This window comes from Trichomycterus rosablanca, chromosome 3 (genome assembly GCF_030014385.1).
Source record: "Trichomycterus rosablanca isolate fTriRos1 chromosome 3, fTriRos1.hap1, whole genome shotgun sequence".
NCBI classification, from domain to species: Eukaryota; Metazoa; Chordata; class Actinopteri; order Siluriformes; family Trichomycteridae; genus Trichomycterus; species Trichomycterus rosablanca.
This window is the reverse complement of record NC_085990.1, coordinates 14,828,300-14,855,667: the sequence shown is the minus strand read 5'-3', so window position 1 is coordinate 14,855,667 and position 27,368 is coordinate 14,828,300. Positions and strand designations below refer to the sequence as shown.

Here is a 27,368-nt window from a genome sequence, read left to right as displayed (position 1 = left end):
ACTTTTGGCAGAAAATTACATTTAAAGTTAAAGTTTATATACTGTACATCTGTATGTACAAGCCTCCAATGAGCACAAACATTGCATCAAGATTGCACAGGTGTCTGAGCCATGACCTCAAGTTCCTCTTCAAGAATGAGAATACGTATCTTCAGAGATACGTTATCCTGCCATAATAATTTGGCCCTTATTAAAGTTTCTTGGTTCTTTAGGCTACCTACTGTATGTCTGCTGCATTCAGTGTACCACAAGTAATTACTGTCAGCCCAACTTTTAATATATCTCTGACCCTGACATGTACAGTTGTTTTCAAATTGGTATTGCCACACACATTTTGGAGGTAGAGATACCTATGATATGGTGTGGACCAACATGTTTAATAGTCAGATACAATAAAGCAATTTCTTTTTACAACTTATCATGGTACTAATTAAGGACATAACCATGTTGGATCAGGCTGAAAAGGCCCTTGTTTTTGTTAAGAAGTAACTGTTTTTTTGTGGCACAACATGTTTGTTTGTTTGTTTATTAGGATTTTAACATCATGTTTTACACTTTGGTTACATTCATGACAGTAACAGTAGTTACTCATTACACAAGATTCACCACTTCACAAGGTTATATCAAACACAGTCATGGACAATTTAGTGTCTCCAGTTCACCTCACTTGCATGTCTTTGGACTGTGGGAGAAAACCGGAGCACCCGGAGGAAACCCACACGGACACGGGGAGAACATGCAAACTCCACACAGAAAGAACCCAGACCGCCCCACCTGGGGATCGAACCCAGGACCTTCGGCACAACGTGTAATTCTTTGCATTAAGGTCTAAATATAGTCAGGCATAATAACATAATGCTAGATAAGAGAATGTTATAGAAGTCTTGGGGCTTTAAATTGTGCTGGGCTGGGCTAAAGTAAATTAAAAGCTATTAAGTAAATCTTATGTAGAATACTTGGTAATATTGTGAGATGATTTGAACCTGGCTTGGTGGAGTCATGCAACACTAATAAAACCTTCACACCGCGGGAAGGTCTGTATGCTCTTGTAACCCAACTATTGCTTTCATTGGCTAGTCTTCAAAGCGTTAAAACTGGTCAACGCGGGTTGTTGTTTCCCACCCGTTTTCTGCCTGTTACGCTTCGGATCGTCAGCACTGGTGAGAATTGATTGGACAGCATCGAACTGCTAGCCAATCGTATTAGGGGAGGCGGGAATGTTGGTATACGGGTAGGGAAAACAACATTTGCAGTCATGAGGACTGGCTGAATGAAATTATTCGTATTTAGTTAGCTATATTTGTGTAGGTATACATACTGTAAAGCGTTCGCCATGTTCATTATATTGTTAAATGCATTCTGTTAAATATTTATGTGTACCGGGTCTGGTTTAAGCACTTGTGAACTGGAGCGACCAACTAAAGGAGCTTCAGAGGCCGGACTTTGTTGGTAAGCTAGCTGTGTTAGCTGCATAGCATCGCTAAACAATACACCGTTTTTTTCAAGTATACGAACAAAAGTTTATACAACGCGTTTTGTCTTGTATGTTTGTAGTTTTCAGTATATTTGCAGTATTAATTGGAACAATTGCTGTTCGTCTCCATTGTGTGGACGAAAACGGGGGCAAATAATAACAATGATGTAGTAGGTTGCACCTACCAGTTGTTTGGACAGGTACACTACTGTACTTCATCTGTTGCTATGAAATAAAAGTCGGTTGCTATGCACCCATCCATCACTTAACAGGATCCACCACATGCCAGACAAATACAGATGATACAATAAGTGGAGAAACATCAGACTACAGGTTTGTAATAGTGCAAAGAAATACCAAAGGTAGGTCAGTAAGTTTTCTTTGGGTTCCTGCTCATGTTGGGTTAGAGAATGGGATTGAACAGGTGGATAAAATAGCAAAACGAACTTTAAAACACAAACACATAGATCTACATATTCCACTGAACAAAACAGAGGCAAAGGTCTACATTAAAAAGTATGGCAAAACAGCCTGGCAGGAATATTGGTATAGAAGTGAAACAGGAAGACATTTATACAGAATACAAAAAAAGATTCAGGTAGAAGGACAGGCAGGAGACGGAGGGAGGAAACCATAATAACACGTCTAAGAATAGGGCACTCAGGTCTAAATCACACACTAAAGATAATCAATAAACATAGTACAGGAAATTGCATACACTGTAAACAGGAAGAAACTGTAGAACATGTACTACTACATTGTAAAAAAATATGAACAAGAAAGAAATAACCTTTTGCAATCCTTGGAAATGGCTCAGCAACACAGTTTAACACTAGCTGGATTATTAGGGAAAACACCAAGTAATATACAGTATATATATATATATATATATATATATATATATATATATATATATATATATATATATATAGTCATAACTTAGAGTAGTCAGTGTACAACTTGTATAGCAGTGTAGATTTACTGTCTTCTGAAAATAACTCAACACACAGCCATTAATGTCTAAATGGCTGGCAACATAAGTGAGTACACCCCACAGTGAACATGTCCAAATTGTGCCCAAAGTGTCAATATTTTGTGTGACCACCATTATTATCCAGCACTGCCTTAACCCTCTTGAGCATGGAATTCACCAGAGCTGCACAGGTTGCTACTGGAATCCTCTTCCACTCCTCCATGATGACATCACGGAGCTAGTGGATGTTAGACACCTTGAACTCCTCCACCTTCCACTTGAGGATGCGCCACAGGTGCTCAATTGGGTTTAGTCCATCACCTTTACCTTCAGCTTCCTCAGCAAGGCAGTTGTCATCTTGGAGGTTGTGTTTGGGGTCGTTATCCTGTTGGAAAACTGCCATGAGGCCCAGTTTTCGAAGGGAGGGGATCATGCTCTGTTTCAGAATGTCACAGTACATGTTGGAATTCATGTTTCCCTCAATGAACTGCAGCTCCCCAGTGCCAGCAACACTCATGCAGCCCAAGACCATGATGCTACCACCACCATGCTTGACTGTAGGCAAGATACAGTTGTCTTGGTACTTCTCACCAGGGCGCCGCCACACATGCTGGGCACCATCTGAGCCAAACAAGTTTGTCTTGGTCTCGTCAGACCACAGGGCATTCCAGTAATCCATGTTCTTGGACTGCTTGTCTTCAGCAAACTGTTTGCTGGCTTTCTTGTGCGTCAGCTTCCTTCTGGGATGACGACCATGCAGACCGAGTTGATGCAGTGTGCGGCGTATGGTCTGAGCACTGACAGGCTGACCTCCCACGTCTTCAACCTCTGCAGCAATGCTGGCAGCACTCATGTGTCTATTTTTTAAAGCCAACCTCTGGATATGACGCCGAACACGTGGACTCAACTTCTTTGGTCGACCCTGGCGAAGCCTGTTCCGAGTGGAACCTGTCCTGGAAAACCACTGTATGACCTTGGCCACCATGCTGTAGCTCAGTTTCAGGGTGTTAGCAATCTTCTTATAGACCAGGCCATCTTTGAGGAGAGCAACAATTCTATTTCTCACATCCTCAGAGAGTTCTTTGCCATGAGGTGCCATGTTGAATATCCAGTGGCCAGTATGAGAGAATTGTACCCAAAACACCAAATTTAACAGCCCTGCTCCCCATTTACACCTGGGACCTTGACACATGACACCAGGGAGGGACAACGACACATTTGGGCACAATTTGGACATGTTCACTGTGGGGTGTACTCACTTATGTTGCCAGCTATTTAGACATTAATGGCTGTGTGTTGAGTTATTTTCAGAAGACAGTAAATCTACACTGCTATACAAGCTGTACACTGACTACTCTAAGTTATATCCAAGTTTCATGTCTATAGTGTTGTCCCATGAAAAGATATAATGAAATATTTGCAGAAATGTGAGGGGTGTACTCACTTTTGTGATACACTGTATATATATATATATAAAATAGAATCTAGGTTTTTTTTTTCTCTCGATATCTCGTGTTACACAGTCCAGTTGGTGGCATAAATGCATCTTCACATTGGTTTGCCAACCGCCATTAAATCAAACAGAAGAAGAAGAATAGTGCAAAGAATGTATTAGTGAGTGGTCATTGTATGGAGTTGGAACTAAGAATACACAGATGAGCAAAACAATAGGAACATGTCTAAACAACTGACCCACCAAGTCATGGCCTCCACAAGACATCTAAAGGTGTCTTGTAGTCCCTGCTACAATGACTCTATCAACAGGTCTTTCAATCTCTGTATGCTGCGAGCTGGATCATTCTACATTGCATTTTGTGGGTTAATAATACACTTGTGCTCAGACGTCCACATAATCTTGCAGTAAACAGGATTCATCTTAACAGTTGACGTACGTCCATTGCTCCGATGTCCAGTTTCAATGCCTTTGTGCAAGCTGTAACAACAAAGATGTGTCCCATAATGTATTCAGTAGTAGTAAACAGGGTGTACAGCAGACAATCATGTTTCTACCAAGTCAATGCCACTGCTGAGTTGATAACAATACATAGGACTTGGGTTGACACCATTCTTTATTTTTAAACATCTCTTGTTAGCAATCTGACCAACTCTCTCTGTCTTTCAGGGATTATTATGGAACTGGATCCAGGTCTGGGATCAGCTCTGGACATGGAGCTGGGACCCGAGCTGGAGGAGGAGCTGGGCATATCTCTGGATGAGCTGCGCAAGTGGATTGAGGAGCAGGTGGACAGCAGCGAGACTGTGAAGCACAGAAAGGCCCAGCTAGCTGAACTGCAGGACTGGGTTGAGCAAAAAGAAAAAGACATTGCAACTGTAGACACGCTGTGCTGCAACGCATCAGAGTAAGTCTGTTTATTTTTTTATCAAATACAGCAAATTCACAAGTCTTTATATAATGACATTTTACTTTTCCATATGTTTCCTTTACCTGTAATGTTTTCTAACAGAGTTTTGGCAGATTTGCACTTGTTGAATGACTAAAAAGGCTGCATCACATGATGCGTATCAAAATTGCTTTTGCATTGACTGCTTGTTTCCTATGGTATGAGGCGGTGCTGCTTACCTTGTGCACCCTACAGATTTGCCGATTTGACGCTCAATTTGTACTGCTTGTTGCTGCACTTAAAGTTCAATCTGAATAACCCTTAGACCTTGTTGTACGTCTTACACCAAAAGCAATAGCAGAAACGTGCTATGGCAGTGCTTCTTAGCAGCAGGTATAGGGAGACCGAATTAAATGACCGGATGAATGCAGCCAAATGCAGCCAAATGCGGGAACATTTTCAAACCTCAGAAACCTCTTTCAGAGTGCATGCAAACTTGCACTGCAACAACAGTTTACTAGCCAAAATAGCACTGGAGTGGCTCCAAGGCATGTCTCTAAAGGTCCATAAGTGGCCCAGCCAAAGACTAGTCTGTAACCCCATGGAGAAACCTAAAAACGGCATTTCACAGATGCTCGTCAGCCAATCTGCCATGAAAAATGGGATAAACTGTCCAAATTTAGGGTGTACAAAACTTGTGGAAACTTATATAAGAATACCTTCTTGTATACTTTAAATGAGCTTCTACTAAGAATTAAATAAAGGGTCTAAAAAGAGTTGAATGACTATTATGACTGTTATGTTGGCCAGTAAAACACAGTCTGATTCATTGATGTCATTGATGTCAATGTCACTGACATTATGGTGTGTGTGTGTGTGTTTGACAGGTCTGTAGTACAGTGTGAGGTTCTAGTGAAGGAGCTGTACAGTAAAATAGGTCTTGAATACCGGGAAAGCAGCTCGGAAGACGACGAAGGAGTAGATGGTGGTGGCGCTTCGGAGATCATTGAAATTGATGATGACGACGATGACGACGATGATGATGACGACGAAGACGATGATGTCATTGCCGTTGGCTGTGGTAAGTGGATTGGGTGAGGAAGAAAGTGGGTGCACTTGTTTGCATGATGCACGACCTTCAGATCTAGAATGTCTGGCTGCTTCATTTTTTTACTGCATTATCTTTGTACTTTGATTTTATTTTATTCCATGAAAATGAAAGAACACAATACAACATAATTGAAACCATTTGTCATGCAAATATGTGTGCCAGAACACCACAACTGCAGATAATTTTAATACTGGTGATGAAGAGCATGTGGCCCAATAGACAGTGCATCGAATACTTCTGTGTTTGGGTTTGCCAGTTAAAGTCTTTATGCTAACCCACCATTGCTGAGATTCGCATCATAGGGCAGCGCTGTTGCCTCACAGCAAGAAGAGCCTGAGTTTGACTCCTTGGCCAGGTTTCTGCCAAGTGCTCCAGTTTCCTCCCACAAGTCCAAAACAGTGGTACAATGGACAGTGGTAGCCTAGTGGGTAGAGATTTGGGCTATCGGTTGAAAGTTTGAATCCCAGCTCTGCCATGCAGCCACTGTTGGGCCCTTGAGCAAGGCCCTTAACTCTTTCAGCTCCAGGGGCGCTGTGCAATGGCTGACCTACCCCACTCTGACCCCAGCTTCCAAACAAGCTAGGATATTGTTGTACTGTACTTGTATATATGTATATATGGCAAATATAGGCATTCTTCTAAAAACATGCAGTCAGGCCAGTTGGAGCTACTAAGAAATTGGTGTGACTCAACTATCGACATTTTAGCTGAGGGCAAAATGATGATCAAAACTGCTACACTAAGAAATTAATTATTGTCCCCCACAGTGGTTCCACCAAAGAAGACTCCAGGCAAAGATTCAACGGTGAGAGAGAACTTTCTGCTATATGTACCAATACTGTATCATTATGTTTTCTTTCCTGCTGAAATAATTGAGTTATTACTTGTCTCACACCTTGTTTAATGTCTTACGTTGATGATACATACTTTCAGCTAATGGAAACGTCAGCAGCACTTCATAGGACCTCACAGCAAGTTCACAGCCTGATGCACACCATCAGTAAGGGCTCGTCCACAGCGCTCACACCCCCTAAAGGACTCGCCCCGCCTCCTCAGTCCCCACGGGGCAGTATGCTGAACATTCCTGCCGTGTTCATGTCCTCTGGCCCGGGACACGGACCCACCCAGCCGAACCCGGCCCTCAAACAGGATGTCATGAAGCTTAACATGAGCATTCTGGGGAAAAAGCGCACCAAGACCTGGCATCGTGGAATTTTGGTTGCTATCAATTCAGTTGGTAAGTGATGAGGTGTATGTGGATAAATTAATGGTGGTGGACTAGTGCAGTTTTGTTGTTTGCTGTTTGTTCTATCCTTGATGATCGAGTCAACTCTTCTGATGTCACACAGGTAACAGCTTTAAGTACAAGGTGAAGTTTGAGAATAAAGGGAAAAGCCTGCTGTCTGGCAACCATGTGGCATTTGACTATCACCCAACACTGGAAAGGCTGTATGTGGGTGCTCGCGTTGTTGCCAAATACAAGGATGGCAACCAGGTGTGGCTCTATGCTGGCGTTGTTGCAGAGATGCCTAACAGCAAAAACCGTATGAGGTAAGAGAGAAGCAGGCCAGAGCAGAACCATAAATAATCTAATAAAGGAGGGAGAGTAAATAATAAGGAGTGATGGATGCAGATAGAAAGCTTGATAAATGTACCTGTCACATGTTCTTACAGGTTTCTGATCTTTTTTGATGATGGCTATGCTTCCTATGTGGCCTTGCCGGATCTCTACCCTGTCTGCAGACCATGTGAGTGTACTCGCTTGTTGTCTATACTAGACCCCACTCTGTGATGTTTGCCAAATACCCATTTCTATTAAACATATACTGACTGAATGCCCTAAATACCTACAAGAACAACAATGTATAGCAATACCAAAAACTGTGGATAAAAATTTTAACCAAGCCAAAATCACTTTCTTTAAAACAATTGGTCTAAAAGAACACATATAAAAACATACTAAAACAACATTTGATAAGGGCTATAGACTGATTAAAAATATATAACCATTGTGTAAACACAGCATAAAACATCTAAATAAGTAAATAAATAAATGTTTATACTAGCTTTTATTTGGAGCAACCATTAAAAGCATACAATTGGGGAGCTTGGGTGACACAACACAGCTGAGACTCAAGCCTTTAATTTACAGCAAGGTGCCACCGGCCTGCCCAGGAGCCCAACAGCCTGACATACAAAAAGCTAGATTATGAATCACCTTTTTTCTACTTAAAAAATAACTTTAGGCCACTCAGGTGGCACAGCGGTAAAAACACATGCTGGAACCAGAGCTGGGATCTCGAATACATCATATTGAATCTCAGCTCTGCCTGCCGGCTAGGCTGAGCAGCCACATGAACAACGATTGGCCTGTTGTTCAGATATGGGTGGGACTAAGCCGGATGGGGTCTCTCACTCACATTACGAACTCTGCTGGCCGATTTATGGCGCCTGAACAGAGATGAGAAAAGAGTGCTCTCAGGGTGTGACTCTCCGTACACAACGCTGAGCTGCACTGCGCTCGTCAAAGTGTAGGTGATAAGATGCATACGGCATGCTGCCCACATCTCCTCAATCAGAGCATTGATCGGCATTGGTGGAGAGGAAGCATGACGCAATCGGGCAGTTGGATGCACTAAAAAGGGATAAAAAGGGGAGAAAATGCATAAACAAAAAAAAGTAAATTTTATTGGCAGGTTGAGGAACCAGCACTAGCAACTGAATAAATCGTAAGACGGTCGCATGGTTTTTCGGTTAATTTTCGAATCCAAGGCCTTTACTAATATCTGTGTATTTGTCTGTATGAACAGTGAAAAAGACATGGGAGGACATAGAGGATGAGTCATGCAGGGACTTTATTGAGGAGTACATTACTGCATACCCAAACAGACCCATGGTGCTGCTGAAGCCTGGTCAGATAATCAAGACAGAATGGGAGGGCACATGGTGGAGGAGCCGAGTGGAGGAGGTGGACGGCAGTCTCGTCAAAATGCTCTTTCTGGTACATGCGCCATGCATTGCATATTCTAAAGGAGAAAATTGTTTGGTTCATGTTTTACAACCAGTGTTAGGTGTGCAAGTAAGTAGATTTAGTTATAGTTCACGGTGCGCATATGTAATCTGATGAACTGTCATGATATATGTTTGTGTTTAACGTCACTAAATACATCTTGGGAAGCAGAAGTATGAAGAAGTAGGCGCTTAGATGGTCCTTATCGAATCAGTTGTGCTATCAACCGCCCGGTCGCCAAAACAGACACAGTTGGCTGTGTCTGAAGGGTGATCTGGTCAAATGGGTTCCTAATTGCTGCTGCAGTTGTGGCCTCTGCTGGCTGGTCGATCCACCTACATGGATACTACCCCATTTCTGGCAGGTTAAAAAAGTGGTCGACTACTGTGTCAGAGAGGGCATATGATAGTCTGCGATTCTCTTAGGTTAAGGGGGGCGGTCTTCCTGCACAATTACAGGTGGGGGAATCGGATCTGACAAGAGAGACAGAAAATGACATTAAATACAAATATATGTTGTATGAATATTTTTCAAACATTATTTGAATGTCTTGTAAAGGATGATAAGCGGAGTGAGTGGATCTATCGTGGCTCCACCCGGCTAGAGCCCATGTTCAACCTGAAAATGAGCACAGCCAACCATCAGGAGAAAAAGCTGGCTGGCCAGCAGCGCTTCCGACCCAACATGGGTAACTATTCACATGGGCATGTGCATGCTTGTTTATGCTATTTATATTCAAGTTTGTGGTCTATTTTTTTTACTTTTCTGTCATTTTTCTGATTCCTATAGGAGCTGTAAGGGCTAAAGGACCTGTGGTGCAGTACACCAATGAAAACAGTTTGCTTGTCAACCGCCTCCCACTCGCTCAGCCTGTACCACCTCGTCCACAGCTTGCTGCTCCTATACAGCCTATCCGTGCTGAGTGAGTACTCACTTCTCACATTCTCTCGTGACATCACCCCAAATGCTTTACTTCTCTCAGGCGTTGTCTATAACTAAGGATCCCTTAATATGACATATTATCGTCTGGGGATTTTTTTGGGGAAATGAACATGACTTTAGATATTGGTGCTCGGGTTGAAACAGTCTAGCCATCTGCACTTTTCAGTGCGCTCTCAGTGCTGATTCCAGGCCCAGATAAAAATATGTGAGTTGCATCATATGTGGGGATTTTTGTAATCCCTACTTAGTCATTTTCAGTTTCTTACTTTGACTCTCTTGCCACTTGCACCACCCACGTGCAAGAAAAATGTTATTTAATTTGTTTCTATTCATATAACCATTTATATGATTTCCCCTTAGCACTACTTGCTGCGTGCAATTAAGCGTTGGCGGCATTAAGCACAGTCTTAAAAAAAGCTGTCTGCAGCAGTCAGAAGCCGATTGTAGAGAGCTTTCAAAGAAGTTTTCCAAGACCCAGATCATCAAAAGTTTGGGAATACTTAAACTGGCACAAAACAAAAAGGTGGTTTGTACATTGCAAAGCTTTGATAGTATGCCACAGCAGCACTAGCGCGATGTTGCACGTCTATATTGTTTCATTATGCTTCTTAATCGTGGAGATCTTGAAATACCGTATTCCTTAGTGAGTTCAGTTAGACGTGGCAAAACTTTGACTTCTATATTGTTTCATTCAGTATGTTGGACTTAATGAGATGTGACCACCTAACTATTTTATTTCTGCTGTAAGTTTAAGCACTTTGCTTTGTGTACGGAATGTCAAACACATGTTGCACTTTGTTTAATATGGAGCACTTGAGAATTTAATAATATGGACATAAACCCTGTTTACATTTAGTTTTGTGCCAAATTATTATGCCATACAGCTTAAATGAGATTCTGAATTACATTTTTTGGAGGAAAATTTATCGTTTAGATTAATTGACTAATCGATAAAATAGTCTATAGATTAATTGATAGAAAAATAGTAATTAGTGGCAGCCCTAGAATCAAACTTGGGGGCTTGAACTTTTGACAGTGGTGTGTTAACGAAGTTGTTTCACTAGTTGGATCTGTTTTGCATTAAAATGGGGGGAGCAACAGACTCACTGTTGCACAAGTGCTGGATCGTCTAAATCTTTGGATTCTGAGGGGGAAAAAAACATACTTTGATAATGTTAATAAGCCCCACTCCCTAGCTAATCACTAATCTCAAAAATCAGGACACTGATCATATTTTACTACAATTTGTGGAGAACCATGTCTTTTAATGCCTAGAAATTACAAGTCAAGGCACAAGTACAGTATTAGTTTTTAACCTGTGTTTCTTTCTCCATTCTGTAGGATTCAGATGGCAAAGAAGAGCACCTCTCCATACATCCCTGCCCCTCGCCATCTTGTCACAACTGATCTACAGATTAGACCTGTTGGCAACCTGATCCAACAAACACACAATCCCAGGTCGGCAAGCAGGTCTTATTCTTATCACTTAGTTTCCATCAGTACTCTTCAGTTCGTAATGTAGGTTGAACAGCTACATTGATTCATGATTTTCCTTTATAGTCAGTTCTGAGGTTTTCAGGGTGTTGAAATATCCATCAGCTTAATAATATAGCCTGTTACTGTATTGTTCCAGACACACTTAGTGCTGTACTCTAGCATCGTTGCTGCTCTAGGCTCCAGGTTGTGTGCAGCTGGGCTTTGGAGTCGGCGACCTGTGTAGCAAATGTCATGTGACTCCGCACTGAAATGCTAACTAGCTGATGTAAAAAGGATGTAAACAGCTTTTTAGATACGTTAAATTGAGGAGCCAGGAGGCAGTGTAGAGTTTAGGAGGAGATTTGAACAGGTCTTTGAGTTCAGTATGTTTCTTCATGTCAGAATAGGTTTCAAAGTACTTTGATTTCCTCCATTAAACACTTGCAGAAGATGGATTGCCCCTAAGTGTGAGTGACTAGGTGAGTGTGAGACTAACCCAGTGCGATTAGTTCATAGTGTGTTTATGCCCAGTAACCAGTGTTTCCGTGTGACGTTAGATCCAAATGCTTATTAAGTGAATGTTCAGTCTTTGTGTGTTTTGTTTTTTCACCACAGGGCTAAATGGGACACTTCTTTTCCATGTTTTTTTAGGTTCTTCCTCCTACAGACGGGGACAGTGCAGGGACTAACGACCATCCTTCCGTCACTGCCGTCACTGCCGTCACTGCAGCCAGTGCAGTCTGCGGTAACGGCGTATGCCAGCGAGCGGGTTCCTCAGGAGCCGTCTTATCAGGCCCCTAATGATCGTCTCTTCTACATGGCCCACGTGTGTACTCCTGAGTGTCTGAAACGCATCCGGCCCACACGGCCAGACCTGCACCGTGGCAGAAACCCGCTCCTCACTCCGCTGCTGTACGAGTTCCGCCGAATGACCGCCCGCCGTCGTCTGAACCGCAAGGTCTGTTTGTCTGATATGTCTGATAACCACACAGGTTTTTAGACATCCTTTGCATTGGGACTCCAGACAGTTCTTTTGAAAACAAACAGTGTTCTATGCAGGGATCCTTTGATCTGCATAGAATCAAGTTTATTGTTTCTATAGAGGCTGAACAGTCACATGTGATGCCAGAAATTTTAAAACGATGAAAATGGACCAGTTACATCATGGTCACGTTTTTTTACTTCAGTGTGATAGCACTGATATGGTTGTCTCTAAGTCATTAATTTCCTAGTTTATGTAATTACATTTATTCTTGGGAGTCGAGTCAGCAGATTTCTTTATGCATGTTCTAGGCACAGTGATCCAATTTTCTCTGACATGCACATTGGGAGAAATATAATATTCTTTTAAGCTCTGCCATTGAATAGAACACATAGCCAAACATTACTGTCTGCCATTAAGCAACTGCAGAAGAAAACAGAATGCCAGTGTCTGATTAATGTTCCATGTTCTGATTTATTGTTGCGCAATCATCAGATCTGTGTAACTGAACAGTATATGGACACCCCTTCTAATCATTGAGTTCAGGTGGTTCAGTCACATCAATAGCTAACGTGTATAGCATCATTTATAAAAAGTAAATTGTATGCTTTCACCTCTGTGGCAACAGTTTGGAAAAGGCTCTTTCCAGTTCCGGCATGACTGTGCCTCTATAACCAAAGTAGGGTAATGACATATTTTGATATGTTTGGTGTGGAGGAGCTCCGGTGGCTCTGACCTCAAGCCAGCTGATTATATTCAAAATCAATTAAATTGTGGGTTGCTAACAAGTCCAACGTCAGTGCCTGACCTCAGAAACTTGTAGTGGGCTACAAGTGTGGTGCCAGCTCCATATTAATTCCCACAGCTTTGAAATGAGATGTCCATCAGGCTCGCCATGGTCAGGTGTCTACATACCGTTGGCCATATATTGTAGCTGGTCTCAAATTTTAATTTGCCAGATTTAACTAACACATCTTAAAACAACTTTAACCAGTTCCTTGACTGTTTTTATTCATCCCTTTAATTTACATTGGTCCTTTTTTGTCTCTCAGATGTCCTTCCACGTGATCTACAAGTCACCGTGTGGCCTGAGCCTGAGGAACATGACGGAGATCCAGCGCTACCTTTTCCAGACACACTGTGACTTCATCTTCCTGGAGATGTTCTGTCTGGACCCGTACGTCCTGGTGGACCGTCGCTTCCAGCCCCAGAGACCCTTCTATTTCATCCGGGACATCACAGCCGGACGCGAGGACATCCCCCTGTCCTGCGTCAATGAGATCGATAACACACCTCCACCTAGTGTGGCTTACAGTAAAGAACGCATACCAGAGGACGGAGTCTTTATCAACACCAGTGATAATTTTCTGGTGGGGTGTGACTGCACTGACGGCTGCCTAGACAAGTAAGTAGCCACATTTACATGCAGCCTGATAATCCGTTATTAATCTGACTAATAGCTCAATCGTAAATAGAGGAATAATAGCCATGTAAACACCTGTATCTGATTACATTCCCACAGAAAGTTACAGAAAGTTTAAGTACGTTCACCGCATGTGTATTTGCGGCAGTTTGTAAAATTTAACACACCAACTAAATACTCAGGTAACATAATTAGGGCCCTACTAAATTCACAGGAAAATGTTCTCAATTTCAGGGACCTCATTTTTTAAACAACACCGATTTCACAGATTTTTTAAGAAAGTGCCACATGTCACAGCAGTCATTGAATAATAAATTGAATGATGGAATAAATGGAAACTACAATGCACCGCACAGCCTACCTTAGGAGTTGAATGTAGACCTAGATTATTCAGCAACAGTGCGAGGCTCCGTCTCAAATATGAAAATACTTGTCCGTGTTTTGACACGCCCCAATCTGCGGCCACAGTTTTCCAAACTCAGTTACCCGACTCGTGTTTTTAGCTGCTTTAGGCTTTAAAATTCTAGACGTTTTGACTAACTGATTGCCAACTGAATTGCCGTTGGATTGCTAGGACCTGCTCGTAGTGCAAATTAACCAGTAAACGTGAGGCACTTGAATGCTAAGCGAATGAAAAACGTTAAATCGCTAAATACAAACCTTGAAGTTTGAATTTCACAGCAAATTGCATATTACATGGGAAAAGGCTCATTTCACTGTCTGTGATGCGATTTTCACGGCTCATGTGATGCATGTTGTCATGGTAACATGTAGACTAAGTGGTACTCAACACTTGTGTCATTTTGCATAGGATTTTTTTTTATCAGATTGAGTGGAGTGTACATATAGGGTGTGTTCGAAAAGCTAGTGAGCTCTCTACATAGGCAGTATTTTACGTCATCCTGTGCGCGCTCCCGAGAAGGAGGCTGTTCGAAATCCTAGATGCCTTAAAATCCTCACTACTGAGGCATCTTAATATTTCAATGTTATTTTGACTCAAGAACGAGCGAGCATCGGAAGCGTCCTTAGTGATCAAAGCAATCCCAGAATTCATTGCGGGTCGGGTGCTCTTCTCTCACAGAAAAATAAACATGGCTGACGGTATGGACAAACGAACGAGTTATTTTCAAACGTAAATAAAATATTACTGATTTTTAACTTGTATAAACTTGTACCGAGTGTTTTTATTTGCAAGTTCGGGCTTGTCAGGAAATGTAACCGTTATCGGTACATGAAGGAAGATGTTATATTGACATGTTAGCGTGCTGTGCTACCTCAATCCATTGGTTTTAATGGCAAGATGCTAAATGCTAAACGCAAAACCGATGGAATCGCTATCTAAGTAGTGCGTTTGAATAACCTGCCTCATAAGTCATTGACTTATTATAAAACAGATAGTTCCGGTTCTAAAATCTGATTGGCTGAGCCGCGTTCGAAGCCGTTGTAAAATCCCCGATAAACGCACACCTGTGACCACCTCACATCATTCCATATTAATACGCCACTGAAAAGAAAAAGCGAATGTTATGTTCGCCCTCATGTTGCCTAGCAACACTGTTAACGAACTACCTGGGGTCGCGGAAGAATGCTTTTTGTAAGTGTTTTTGTAAATAAAAACATTTATTTATTGAACATTGTTGTATTTTATTATATTTTATGTTGACCGCCGTTTTATAAAAGCAATAAGCCACTCGAGACTGTGCGTTACTGCTATGATTTTATCACGGGGAAAGACGTTTTAGGCACTCCGCTTCACGTTGTGCCAAAACAACCTTCCCCGTGATAAAATCGCAGTAATGCACGGTCTCTCGTGGCTTATTGCTGTATTAGAATCCTCTCTATTGAGGCAGCTGCCTATGTAGGCCGTAAGACAGCAAGGCAGCTCCCTAGGATTTCGAACACACCCATAAACACCTCAGCCTTAATTTATAATTGGAGTAAATGCATTTAAACCATAGTCAGTGTGTGATAAAAAGAATGCTCACTGAACATGTACCTGTAATTCTATTTCCTAGTCTGAATCTCTAAACAAGCTTAGACATCTGAAATAGGTGGATCAGAAAATTCTGCCTGAATAGATCGTGACTTACAAATGGACTCAAAATAGACATCCAAAGATCTTCCCCCTGCATTCTCTAGGCTGTGATCTTTAAAGGCCGGAAGGAAATTCCATTTTTTCTCTTGCTATATGTTTGCAGATCAAAGTGTTCTTGCCACCAGCTGACGCTGCAGGCCACGGGGTGTACTCCTGGAGCTCAGATCAACCCCAACGCTGGATACAATTACAAGAGGCTCGATGAGTGCTTACCCACAGGGTTGGTATCACACTTACTTTTATTTGAAGAAAATTAGGCTTTTTAAATCTAACCTTTTCTGCAAAGCTGGATTTTGTTTGAATAAAATCTGTCAGCTGATTGATGATGTTTTTTTTTTTAGAGTAGCAGGATAGTTTGTTAATGCTGTTATGCCACAGTTATTCAACCTCTAAATAATATTACTGACCTTAAAACCTATTGCTAGTCTGTACGACCTAAAGTTGGGTTACAACATAATTAGATCAGTGGATCTCAATAACAAGATTTAAATTGCTTCAGCAGCAATGTATTATATGAGCACCACCCAGAGATTTTAAGGTGTGTTGCAAACACAGAAAAGTAATAAGCTGTCACAAAAGCTAAGAGAGGAGATGATTTTAATGCCCCAGGAAGACAATGAATAAAGAAATGACTGGAAATAGTTTTCCAAGACCTTGAATGTTCCTACACACGTTATTGGGAGTATTTTCCGGAAGTTCCAACTTTGTGTAGCTGCAAAGATTTTCATCCAGCTGCCTTGCAATCACATCAGGACCACGAAGGTCACAGGTCAGTCAAGGTGCCCATGCTAACTCCTGTCCACAGTTGAAAGCACATACTGTGGACTTTCAGCATACATTTAGAAGTTGATATACAGAGGTTGAAGGATCTGCTGATGATGTCCTGGTTCCAGATACCACAGGATTCCTTCAAATGTCTTGAAGTGTCCATGTCTCGGCCTGCCAGAGCTTTTTTGTATACACATACAGACACTCGTTTGAAATGTTTTAAGCACAAACCAACCCACGTGTTATTATTAACTTGTATGTTTTTTTCCCCCTCTTCCCCCCTTAGCATGTATGAGTGCAACAAGCAGTGCCGCTGTAATCCTCAGATGTGCTCCAACCGCTTGGTGCAGCATGGCCTGCAGGTGCGCCTGCAGCTCTTTAAGACCCAGAACAAAGGCTGGGGCATCCGCTGCCTGGATGATGTAGCCAAAGGCTCTTTTATCTGCATCTATGCAGGTATTAAATAAAATGATTCAACTTTGTATTTTCTCCCTTTTGTTATTTAATACAAATTTTAGTGAGTAGTTTAGTGAATAGAGTTTGTAGCTAGTGATCAGAATGACTGCTTTAGTTTCTAGATTGTTGTAGAGCCACTGAGCAAAATGTTTTAATTTCTAATTTGGCACATACCAGTATGAATGTATGCCAAATACTAGTTGTTGTGTTAGTACATAATATAAACAATAACAATAAAGGGAATTCACTCCAGTCTTGAAGAGCAGATGATGAGAATGTTAGAATGTCTTACCTTAGCTAATCTGTATTGCTTTAACACTGCAGAAATACAGTGAAGGTCAGATGATTTTGTACTGTCTTCTGGTACAACCAAGTTCACATTTATATTGTGCTCATACTAAATTCGTCCCTTTCATAACTCGGTTCTCTTTCTCAGAGAGTAAAAACAACCATATAGGTTTAGGACAGGCTTTCCCTGACAAAGGTTAGCCATAATATTAGACTGTGAAGGATATCAATGTTCAGATTGAAATTATATTCAATCACAGCCAGTCAAGTTAATTTAACTTGTGGATATGCATTGCAAAGGTTGGCTTCTAGTACTTTAGGGCAGTGGTAGCCAAGGTTAAGGTACTAAACTATTGATCAGAGACCACCAAATTTTCCACTGTTGGGCCTTTAAGTAGGTCCCATAACCCTTTTTTAATTGCCTGTGTTGAATTCAGTCAAAGTTGTAAATCCATTTGGATAAAAGCGGTGGCTCTGTGGGTGGCACTATCGCCTCACAGCAAGAAGGTCCTGAGTTCAATTCCCAGGTGGAGCGACCCGGGTCCTTTCTGTGTGTAGTTCGCATGTTTTCCCTGTTTCTGCATGGGTTTCAGTTTCCTCCCACAGTCCAAAGACAAGCAAGTGAGGTGAACTAGAGATACAAAATTGTCCACGACTGTGTTTGACATTAAAACTTGAACTGATGAATGTTGTGTAACTAGTAATTACCTGTTCTGTCATGAATGTAACCAAAGTGTGTAAAACATGACATTCGTTTCCTAATAAATAAATAAATTAGATAAAAGCATATGCTAAATGCCAGAAGTATAAATGTAATCACTGACATTTCAATTTCACAACTTTAATCCATGTCCAGGAAACCATGGTTACAAGTGCCTTTAATTATAGAACAGAATAAATGTTTGTAGACTGCCTCGTCAACTGCCGCATGGTAATTACAATGACATATATGCTGCCCTTGCTAAAGATTATATAGAAAAATGTCTGTCTACCCTAAACCCATTTAGCTACTGAGCTTGCCTCAGATTGTGGATATGTTAAGTGCAGTTTTTTACATCACTGATCATGTTTCTTGTTCTATCATTCTCTGTTTCTCTCAGGAAAAATCCTCACAGATGACTTTGCAGATAAGGAGGGCTTGGAAATGGGCGACGAGTACTTTGCGAACCTGGACCACATTGAGAGCGTGGAGAACTTTAAGGAGGGTTATGAGAGTGAGGCACACTGCTCAGACAGCGAGGGCAGCGGCGTTGACATGAACCAGGTCAAAATGTCAACCACAGCCAGGAACGCCCAGAAGACAGAGGGCAGCAACCGCAAAAGTAAGAAACTGCTGCACATGACATGTTTCTGGGCTAAAATGAGATCATTTGTGTTTCTAAGTTTACAGATCAGGAATGCTGTAAACATGGCTACTTGAATCATTAGAAATCTGGCAACCAGTGCCAACCTGTATTTTCTGCAGTTTGGTTGAACGGTTCCTTATTACTGCTGCAATTCCAGCCACTGCTGGCTAGCTGAGGCACTTGTATGAGAGATTGCAGTTAATCTGCAGATTGTAGTGCATAACTTTCTATACTCGGCGATGCTCTTTGTGAGACTCCAGCAGTTGCACACATGTTAAAACGGGTGCAGTATTCAATCATTTGAAAAAGCCATAATCTAGGTAGAACTGATGTAATAAAACTAAACCAGCACTTACAGATAAAATAGTTACATTATAACTTGGGTGGCACAGCTGTAAATTAGGTGAATTCCCGATGATGCGGAATCAGGGTTTGTATTCGCTGTGGTGCTATTAGCTGGTCTGGTATCAACATGCAGACAGTTGGCTATGTCTGGCTGGTCAAGGCCCTGTGATGGATTGGGGTCTTGTCCATGGTGTGTTACTGCATTGCGCCCAGTGATTACAGGGAAACCAGATGATATAACACAGCCACACTTTAGACACTTGTCGAAGGGGGTGTGTGGTGATCTGGCTCTCCTTAATCAGCTTGAAGGCTGTGCAAATGGCAGCAGATTCACAAACAGAAATGGGAAATGACTAGATTGGGAGATAAATGGGGTAATATGTGGTCCTGTTCAAACGATTAAAACCAAAGACCATATGATTAACCTCTCTGTATCGTTCTCTCTCTAACAGGCCAAGGTTCTTCTGACAGTGATGAAAGCGAAGATGACAAGGAGGAGTCCAACGGTGATGAGAGTGACAGTTCAGATGACACGTTTGTAAAAGACACTTACTACTCCTCCAGCTCTGTGTGGAGAAGCTACACGACTCGTCGACAGACGAAGGGCATGAAGGAAGGTAAAGAAACGACAGTGCTGTATGGTGTGGTTTGGAATTCGGTCCTTTGCTCTCACTGTTCTTTGAAGGTTTAATTAAATTTGAGTAGAATTTTGTTCCACTCCTGTAGGACTGAATGGGACTTTCTTCCTATCCAGCTTTACATCAAAACCCTTTACAAATTGCTCCAGACCATTTTTATTAAGGTCTGTCTCTGCAATAATGCTCTGTATCTACTCCTCACATATGTTTCTCTATTTTATGTCGTTTCCATCAATGCTTTAATAACACAGTTTATAACTCTAATACGTCACATGATTGGGTACAGGTTAAAAATGCAGTCACAACTGAACCCAGTTATCTGGGCGGCACGGTGGCTAAGTGGGTAGCACTGTCGCCTCACAGCAAGAAGGTTCTGGGTTCAATCTCCAGGTGGGGCGGTCCGGGTCCTTTCTGTGTGGAGTTTGCATGTTCTCCCCGTGTCCGTGTGGGTTTCCTCCGTGTGCTCCGGTTTCCTCCCACAGTCCAAAGACATGCAAGTGAGGTGAATTGGAGACACTAAATTGTCCATGACTGTTTGATATAATCTTGTGAACTGATGAATCTTACCGTTTCTGTCATGAATGTAACCAAAGTGTAAAACATGACGTTAAAATCCTAATAAACAAACAAACTGAACCTAGTTATCTACAATGTGATTTTCTTAAAGACCTCACATCATGTTTGGTAATCCCATAATGCATCTAGATCTGCTTGGCATATGGCACCATGGCAGTGTTGTGTAGGCTCTGTAGTGGCCTTGTGTAGTTATCTTCAGTGGGACTGATTGTAGACCTTGAGCTTTCAGCTGTGCTCATATTTGAGTTTAGCTTTTAATTGGTGTGCTTGTTGTGGGTTATTGGCAGGTAATAAATCAGCAATTAAAAAGACTGTGTTATGATGGATAACGCAGCAATATAAAGAGATTAATGGACATAATGCGGGAAATGTTGATTTATTGCCTCACCTTCGTTTCCTCAGTGTGGTAATTGCCAATACCTCCGGCTTTAATTACACACAATGTCAAATTGACCTCATGTTTAAGCTCTCCATTTGTTTTACATTGGCTTGTTTTTTATCTAGCTTTCATCCAGCCTTCTCGCTCTCTTTCTGTGTTATTTGTACTTTCAAATGTTTCAGTGATATTTTACTGAGACGCTTTGTTTAATTAATCAAGCTTTTTTTGTCCTCAGTAATCACATTTCATGCTTTTAGATCTGATTTCTTTGCTTCTCTTCTCAGAGAGTCAGGACAGTAAGGATGGACTAAGCACATCAGGTGGAGGAACGGAGGACAGGAAGCCTCCTCCTGTGCCAGAGGAGTGTGGAAAAAGTAAAGTGGCATCATGGTTGACCGGGCAGTCAGCCACTCCCGGAGCTCAGAGTGTCAAAGAGGAACAAGCGGTGAAGACCGAGAAGAAGGTAAGACAGTCAGTTTCTCTGTACTCATTTGTACGGTGCCAGAGGTGATAAGTAACAATACTACATCCGGGGAAGATTGGTTTAAAATGAAGTGTGACCATGCCCACAATTTATCTTTAAAAAAAAAAAAACAGACCCCATAGAAGCTTAAATAAATGAACCAGATCTTTAAAATGAATGTTTAAGACGTAGGTTTGTCATTTGATTCAGTTCACTCAGAGGTGGTTTAATGCATTTTTGCACCAATTTGCATGGATAGTAGCACAGTTTGGTGCTGAGGGATCCCTGATTGCATTAAAAGTGGGTATATTGCTGCTTACGCCTTCTCCGATTCGTGCACAGTCCTAGCGGACCCCTTCTTTTTGCCCATTCATTCTGCACAGATGCCTCTATTTGCTAATCAGGGTCCTTGCACAGCGTTTGAAGACCCCACCCACATAGTCCGGTCATACCGCCCTAGCAGACCCTGTTGCAGGCACTGCCAAATGTGCCCGCTAGATGGCGCCCAGCCAACCTGTGACAATGCCGAGTTTCGAACCGAGGAGTTCAGAATCTCTGCACAGGTGTGCTAGCGAAATATCCCGCTGCGCCACCTGGGTGCCTACATGTATAGTAAATATTATTTACTTCACCTTCCAGTATTTTTTTCCTACTAAACAGTTCATACCATCTCAAACAAATGACACTTTTACTGTATTTAATGTTACTTGAGGGGTATTAGTCAGGAATTACGTTCTTACATTCTTGCACAGCATGCTAGTTATTTTTAAAATTTCATAGTGCACTTCTGTTAAACATAGTATAGTATGGTGTGGTTTGGAATGCAGCCCATTGTGGTTACCGCCTTCTGACGGTGGGACTTAAATTATACATTTTAAAAAGTAAATTAATTTGAATTGGGTCAGGTTCTGGTAGGACTGGATGAGACTTTCTTCCCTTCCAGCTTTAGGTCCAAATCCTTTACAGGTTGGCCGCTCAGGTGGTGCAGCGGTAAAAACACACGCTGGAACCAGAGCTGGGTTTTCGAATACATCATATCGAATCTCAGCTCTGTCTGCCAGCTAGGCTGAGCGGCCGCATGAACAACGATTGGCCTGTTGTTCAGATATGGGCGGGACTAAGCCGAATGGGGGCTCTCTCTCTCATGACTGGTGCAATTACGACCTCTGCTAGCTGATTGATGGCGCCTGCACAGAGATGAGAAAAGAGTGCTCTTGGGGTGTGTCTCTCCCTACACAACACTGAGCTGCACTGCACTCGTCAAAGTGCAGGTGAAAAGATGCATACGGCATGCTGCCCACGTGTCAGAGGGGGCGTGGGTTAGCTTCGATCTCCTCAATCAGAGCAGGGATCGGCATTGGTGGAGAGGAAGCATGACGCAATCGGGCAATTGGACGTGATAAAAGGGAGAAAAAGGCGAGAAAATGCATAAACAAAAAATAAAATAAAAAATCCTTCACAGGTTGCCCCAGACCATTTTTATGTTCTATGTATATTATGTTTTTGTCTCTGCAATAATGCTCTGTATTACTCCTCACATCATATGTATCTCTATTTCATGTCGTTCTCGCTCTTATCCCTGCTCCAGGAGGTGATGACTCTGTCTGACAGTGACGACGTGCAAACTATCAGCTCTGGGTCGGAAGAAAACAAAGAGCGGGTGAAAAAGCCTCAGGGTAACTGACTTTTTGAACGTTATTTTCCCGGTAATGCAATTGTAAAATATCAAACATACTTAGTTTGGCTTAGATGTATCATGCATGAGTGTTAAAGAAACTAAACATTGTTGTTTTTGTGATGCTAAAATACATATGTCCTGAATTTAGAAATGTTTAGCCGTATATAGTCCTGACCAAAAAAAAAAACATTATTGTGGTGCCTGGGTGGTGGACTTGCAGGGCGAACTTGCCAGGCATGCACACAAACACAGTTGTTCAGGGAAAAAAAACATAAGGAGTCTTCGTCCAGTTGCCATTGCAATATGCAATCTCTGGGTCTGGTCCGGGAGCCTGTGTGAGGTGGGGTGGTGGGGGTTGGGTCTTCACATTGAGCTTAGCATGGCTCTCTATATGTGATACAGGTCTTGGTGAGAACCCCACATTTTCAGCTAATAAGAAGAGGCTGCAGATTGAACAGTTGTCGGTGGGGCCGTCTGGTGATCATGCTCTCCTTGATCAGATCGGAGGTTGTGCAAGCAGCATTAGATTCAATATCGAGAATTAAAAATGACAAAAGGGGAAAAATCCAGAAAAAATCACAGTTGTGACTTTCAATAATCAATTACATGTTAAGTACTATACAGTGGGCAGTAGTATGACCACTTTTCAAATAAAGTAGATTAACATATAGTAACATGTAGCCTATATTTTAATTTCACTAATCAAATATTTATTTAATCTGTTCGTTCCAAATTCAGTTTATATGAGAATACTGAATAAGACCCCAGACACAAACAAGCTGGGATATGCAAAAAAACATTGTACGCCGCTCAGGTGGCGCAGCGGTAAAGTACGTAAGCTCACCAGAGTTGGGCTTTCGAATACATCGTATCGAATCTCAGCTCTGCCTTTCCGACTAGGCTGGGCGGCTGCATGAACAACGACTGGCTGTTGTTCAGGGTTAGAGGGTAAGAAAGTTGGATCATAGGTCCTCATAACTGGTGCGACTGCTGGCTGACTGATGGCGCCTGCACAGGGCTGAGGAATAATGCTGATGGGGGTGTGTCCCTCCGTACATAGTGCCCATCAAGTGTATGAACTCGACTCGTGCAGGTGAAAAATGCACTATCTGTACTGATAGTAGCTGTAGCGGTGAAGGGTTGAATCAGAGGATGCAATCGGGGTAATTGGACGCGACTAGACTGGGGGATAAAAACTGGGGGGAAAAAAGAGGAAAAAAAAAAAAAAAAACCTTGTACTGTACATATGTATATATGACAAAGGCATTCTATTCTATCTCTCTCTTACTCTTAGTGGTGGTGAAGAGGCAGGTAGCAGTAAAATCTACGCGAGGCATTGCTTTGAAGTCTTCACACGGCATGATGGTGAAAACAGGAGGAGGTGGGGGCGGTGGCACCAGAGCCAATCAGAATAAAGAGGCCAATGCCGGAGACGGTGTCTCCAAAAGCACACGGCAGTTTTATGATGGGGAGGAATCGTGTTACATCATTGATGCCAAACTGGAGGGCAACCTGGGACGCTACCTCAACGTCAGTACTTGTGTTGGATTTTACTTGATCTTACTCAAAGTTGGGGTGTAAAATTGGCCAAATTATTTAAATCAACTGCTTACAAGTTTACAGCAACCCATTCAAATAGTAAACACTTGACATGGCATGCTTTTCATGTCCACTAGTCGTGTCTGTGGTTCTGTTTTGAGTGTATTAGGTGCAGCAGTGTTATTGAGATACTGTTTAAAATACTGTTCAAAATCACTGGCCCCTTTATTTGAAACACAGCCTGTCAGCACTGGTTGTAGGGTTACAGTGAGAGACTAGGGCTGTTTTCGTTATTACACATAATGTGTCACTGCTGTTGGCTTTAAACTTGTGATTGGAGTTCTGTTCTCCCACTATTAACATATAGGTGTTTTAAAATCCTAACACTGCTGCACCTACTACTCTTATACCAGTACAACATACATTGTCCTAACAGTCCTGAAATCGGTCCACCATTCAATTTACATTTGGTAGTTGGAGGTCCTTTGTGGTGGGGTGGGAGGGGTCAAAGCCACTGGCAGTAATTGTATACCCCCAAAGTTTATCTCAATGTTAGGTGTAATTTATAAAGCTATATACTGTATATTATATACTCATTTTTCTCTCCTAATCTTTTTATTACAGCATAGCTGCAGTCCCAACCTGTTCGTCCAAAATGTATTTGTGGACACGCATGACCTGCGGTTTCCATGGGTGGCCTTCTTCGCAAGCAAGTATGTCATTTCCTGTTCATAACTGACACCACTAATTTAATCAGGGGTGAAGTAAGTTGTATGTCAATACTGTACAGCATTAATTAGCTTTGCAGCAAACAATAGAGGCTGATTATCACAGAAAACTTGTGAATAGACTTAAACTGTTGTTGCCCATTGTGTTAGCCTTGTTCAGATAGAGAAGTCTATTTGAAAAGGTTGACTAGGTGTCAGATTTGGTGTGTCCCTGTGTGTTTGGTCTCCTGCGGTTACTCTGCTTCCTGTGCGTGATGCTTTGCATTGACTGTCTTCCTGTCTTGAGTGTATTTCTGTATTGTGATTGTTGTTTTTAGGGTAGGATCCCTATGCTCCATTTTCCTGACCTTTCATGGTCTGTTTAAAAACCTACTGAGCAGCCTTGTTGCCTAGTGCCTATCTAGGCAGCTGCCTAAGTAGTGAGGATTGTAATAAGACATCGATTTATAAGGCAGATTATTTAGACGCACTACTTAGACGGTGATTACGGTGATTATATCACCGCAATTTTCACTTACTAAGCTAACACAGTTAGCCTCAGGCAATTCAAACCAATGGGCTTAGGCAACACAACCCTCTAGCACGCCAACCAACATCTCCTTTCGTGTATTGGAAACGGTTAAATTGTCACTGACCACTGACAAGCCCGAATTTGTAAATAAATTACTTTTGTGCACCTTTATGCTGGGATTGCCTTCACCGCTAAGGAAGCATTGGATTCTCCCTCTTTATTGAGTCAGTTTATAGCTTTGAAATAAGGCACCTTAGTAGGGAGTGCACATAGGATGATGTAAAATGCATCTATGTAGAGATCTCAATAGGTTTTCAGTGTTTGCTAAAGATGAACAAATAAATTAGATTGTATACGAGTCACTATCTAAAGAACGTTGGCCTAACAGAGGTTCTATGAAATTGTACAGACTTGACCCAATGTAGGTGCTTGTATCACTGGACAGGAGCTAGCATGGGCACTTGGACCCCATACACAGAGGGGTTGGATGCGCTGTGTGTTGTGACACATTCACCTCATCAGCAGGATTAAAAGGATCTGCAATTTGAGCCACTGTTGCTCTTCTGTTTGTCAGTACCAGACGCCATAGCCTTCATGCAGCCTGACTTTAAGCAGTCATGGCTGTCTAATAACTTGTTAGCAGTTCATGGCTTGTCCATCGTCAGACCACTGTCTGTGGGTACTCATCACGGCTGCCTGTAAGCAGTGGAGATTTTTTGTATTTATGCATTTTTCTTACAGATTTAGCATAGCCAATTAGTCCTCCAACTCTGGGGATCTCGACTGCGTCAGAGGGGGGTATATTCGCCTGCCCCATGCCCTCTCCGACACGTGTGCAGGCCCCCAACCTCTTCTTATTCGCTGCGCTTCGGTGGGTTCGCACATGAGGCTCCTCCACTTCTGTACAGGTGCCTCGGGCTGCTAACCAGGGTCCTTGCACAGCGTTTGAAGACCAGACCCACTTTATTATTCCGGTCTTTTCCGCTAGAGGGCACCCATTCGACCGGGGGCAGAGCTGAGATTCGAACCGGGGAGTTCAGAATCCCAGCGCACTAGCAGAATATCTCGCTGCGCCACCTGGGCAATTTCTAAACCAGTACTTTGGCTATACTGATTTGACCCTGATCAAAGTAAATCAGGTTTAAATGCTGTTTTATGCTGATCAGATCTGCTGCATTTAGTCTACCATCAGCCCGATATTTAATAAAACTGTCATGGTGACATGCTTTTCATCATGCTGTTACCTCTGACTTCTGTGTTGCCTTTATTCTAATGTTTTCTCCACTGTGTCTTCAGGAGAATCCGTGCTGGAACCGAGCTGACTTGGGATTATAACTATGAAGTCGGCAGCGTGGAGGGCAAAGAGCTGCTGTGCTGCTGCGGCTCCACCGAGTGCCGAGGGCGACTGTTATAATGTGTACACGAGCACTGACGACATGTGTGTTCAGAACCACAGAGAACGCTACAGTGTGTGTGTGGCTTTAGGATTGTTGTGCTTCTTTGCAGGTCTTTATGTTGAAGCTCTGAAATGAAGCTCTAGCTACAACCTAAAATGGGACACACTAAGCTGTGCCTGGAAATGCAGTTCTTCTCTGCTACTTACTGTAAAAATGGACTTGAAAGAGCTGAAACGCAAACAGTTTTGCTCTGGATCCTTTACGGCTGTCGAGGTAGTTGGTTTGAATGAATTAGCATGTAGGTTTGTCTCACTATTTTTTATAATCAGCTCTGTTCTGTGTTGGAAAGGTTTTTTGTCCTGTTTGTAAGAACAGACCAAACTGTACTGTGCAACAAAATAAATTCTGTTCTGATGTACCATAACTTA

The 27,368-nt window shown here is 42.2% G+C and overlaps 1 protein-coding gene across 2 annotated transcripts; it reads left to right on the top strand.

The window, feature by feature from the left end:
- Positions 1-1,260: 1,260 nt before the first annotated feature.
- On the top strand, positions 1,261-27,368 carry setdb1b (SET domain bifurcated histone lysine methyltransferase 1b). 2 transcript variants are annotated; one of them, XM_062992774.1, is made up of 22 exons: positions 1,261-1,449; positions 4,570-4,807; positions 5,677-5,870; positions 6,668-6,705; positions 6,834-7,137; positions 7,250-7,451; positions 7,575-7,648; positions 8,711-8,901; positions 9,469-9,598; positions 9,700-9,832; positions 11,194-11,310; positions 11,980-12,286; positions 13,363-13,715; positions 15,932-16,048; positions 16,883-17,052; positions 18,441-18,662; positions 19,484-19,648; positions 20,909-21,087; positions 22,676-22,763; positions 24,060-24,295; positions 24,929-25,017; positions 26,840-27,368. In XM_062992774.1, the coding sequence occupies exons 2-22, from the start codon at positions 4,578-4,580 to the stop codon at positions 26,955-26,957; spliced, it is 3,657 nt and encodes a 1,218-aa protein (XP_062848844.1). In that variant the 5' UTR covers positions 1,261-1,449; positions 4,570-4,577; the 3' UTR covers positions 26,958-27,368. The 2 variants fall into 2 exon arrangements, with proteins under 2 accessions (XP_062848844.1, XP_062848845.1); XM_062992775.1 differs by lacking the exon at positions 1,261-1,449 and having other exon boundaries at positions 4,448-4,807.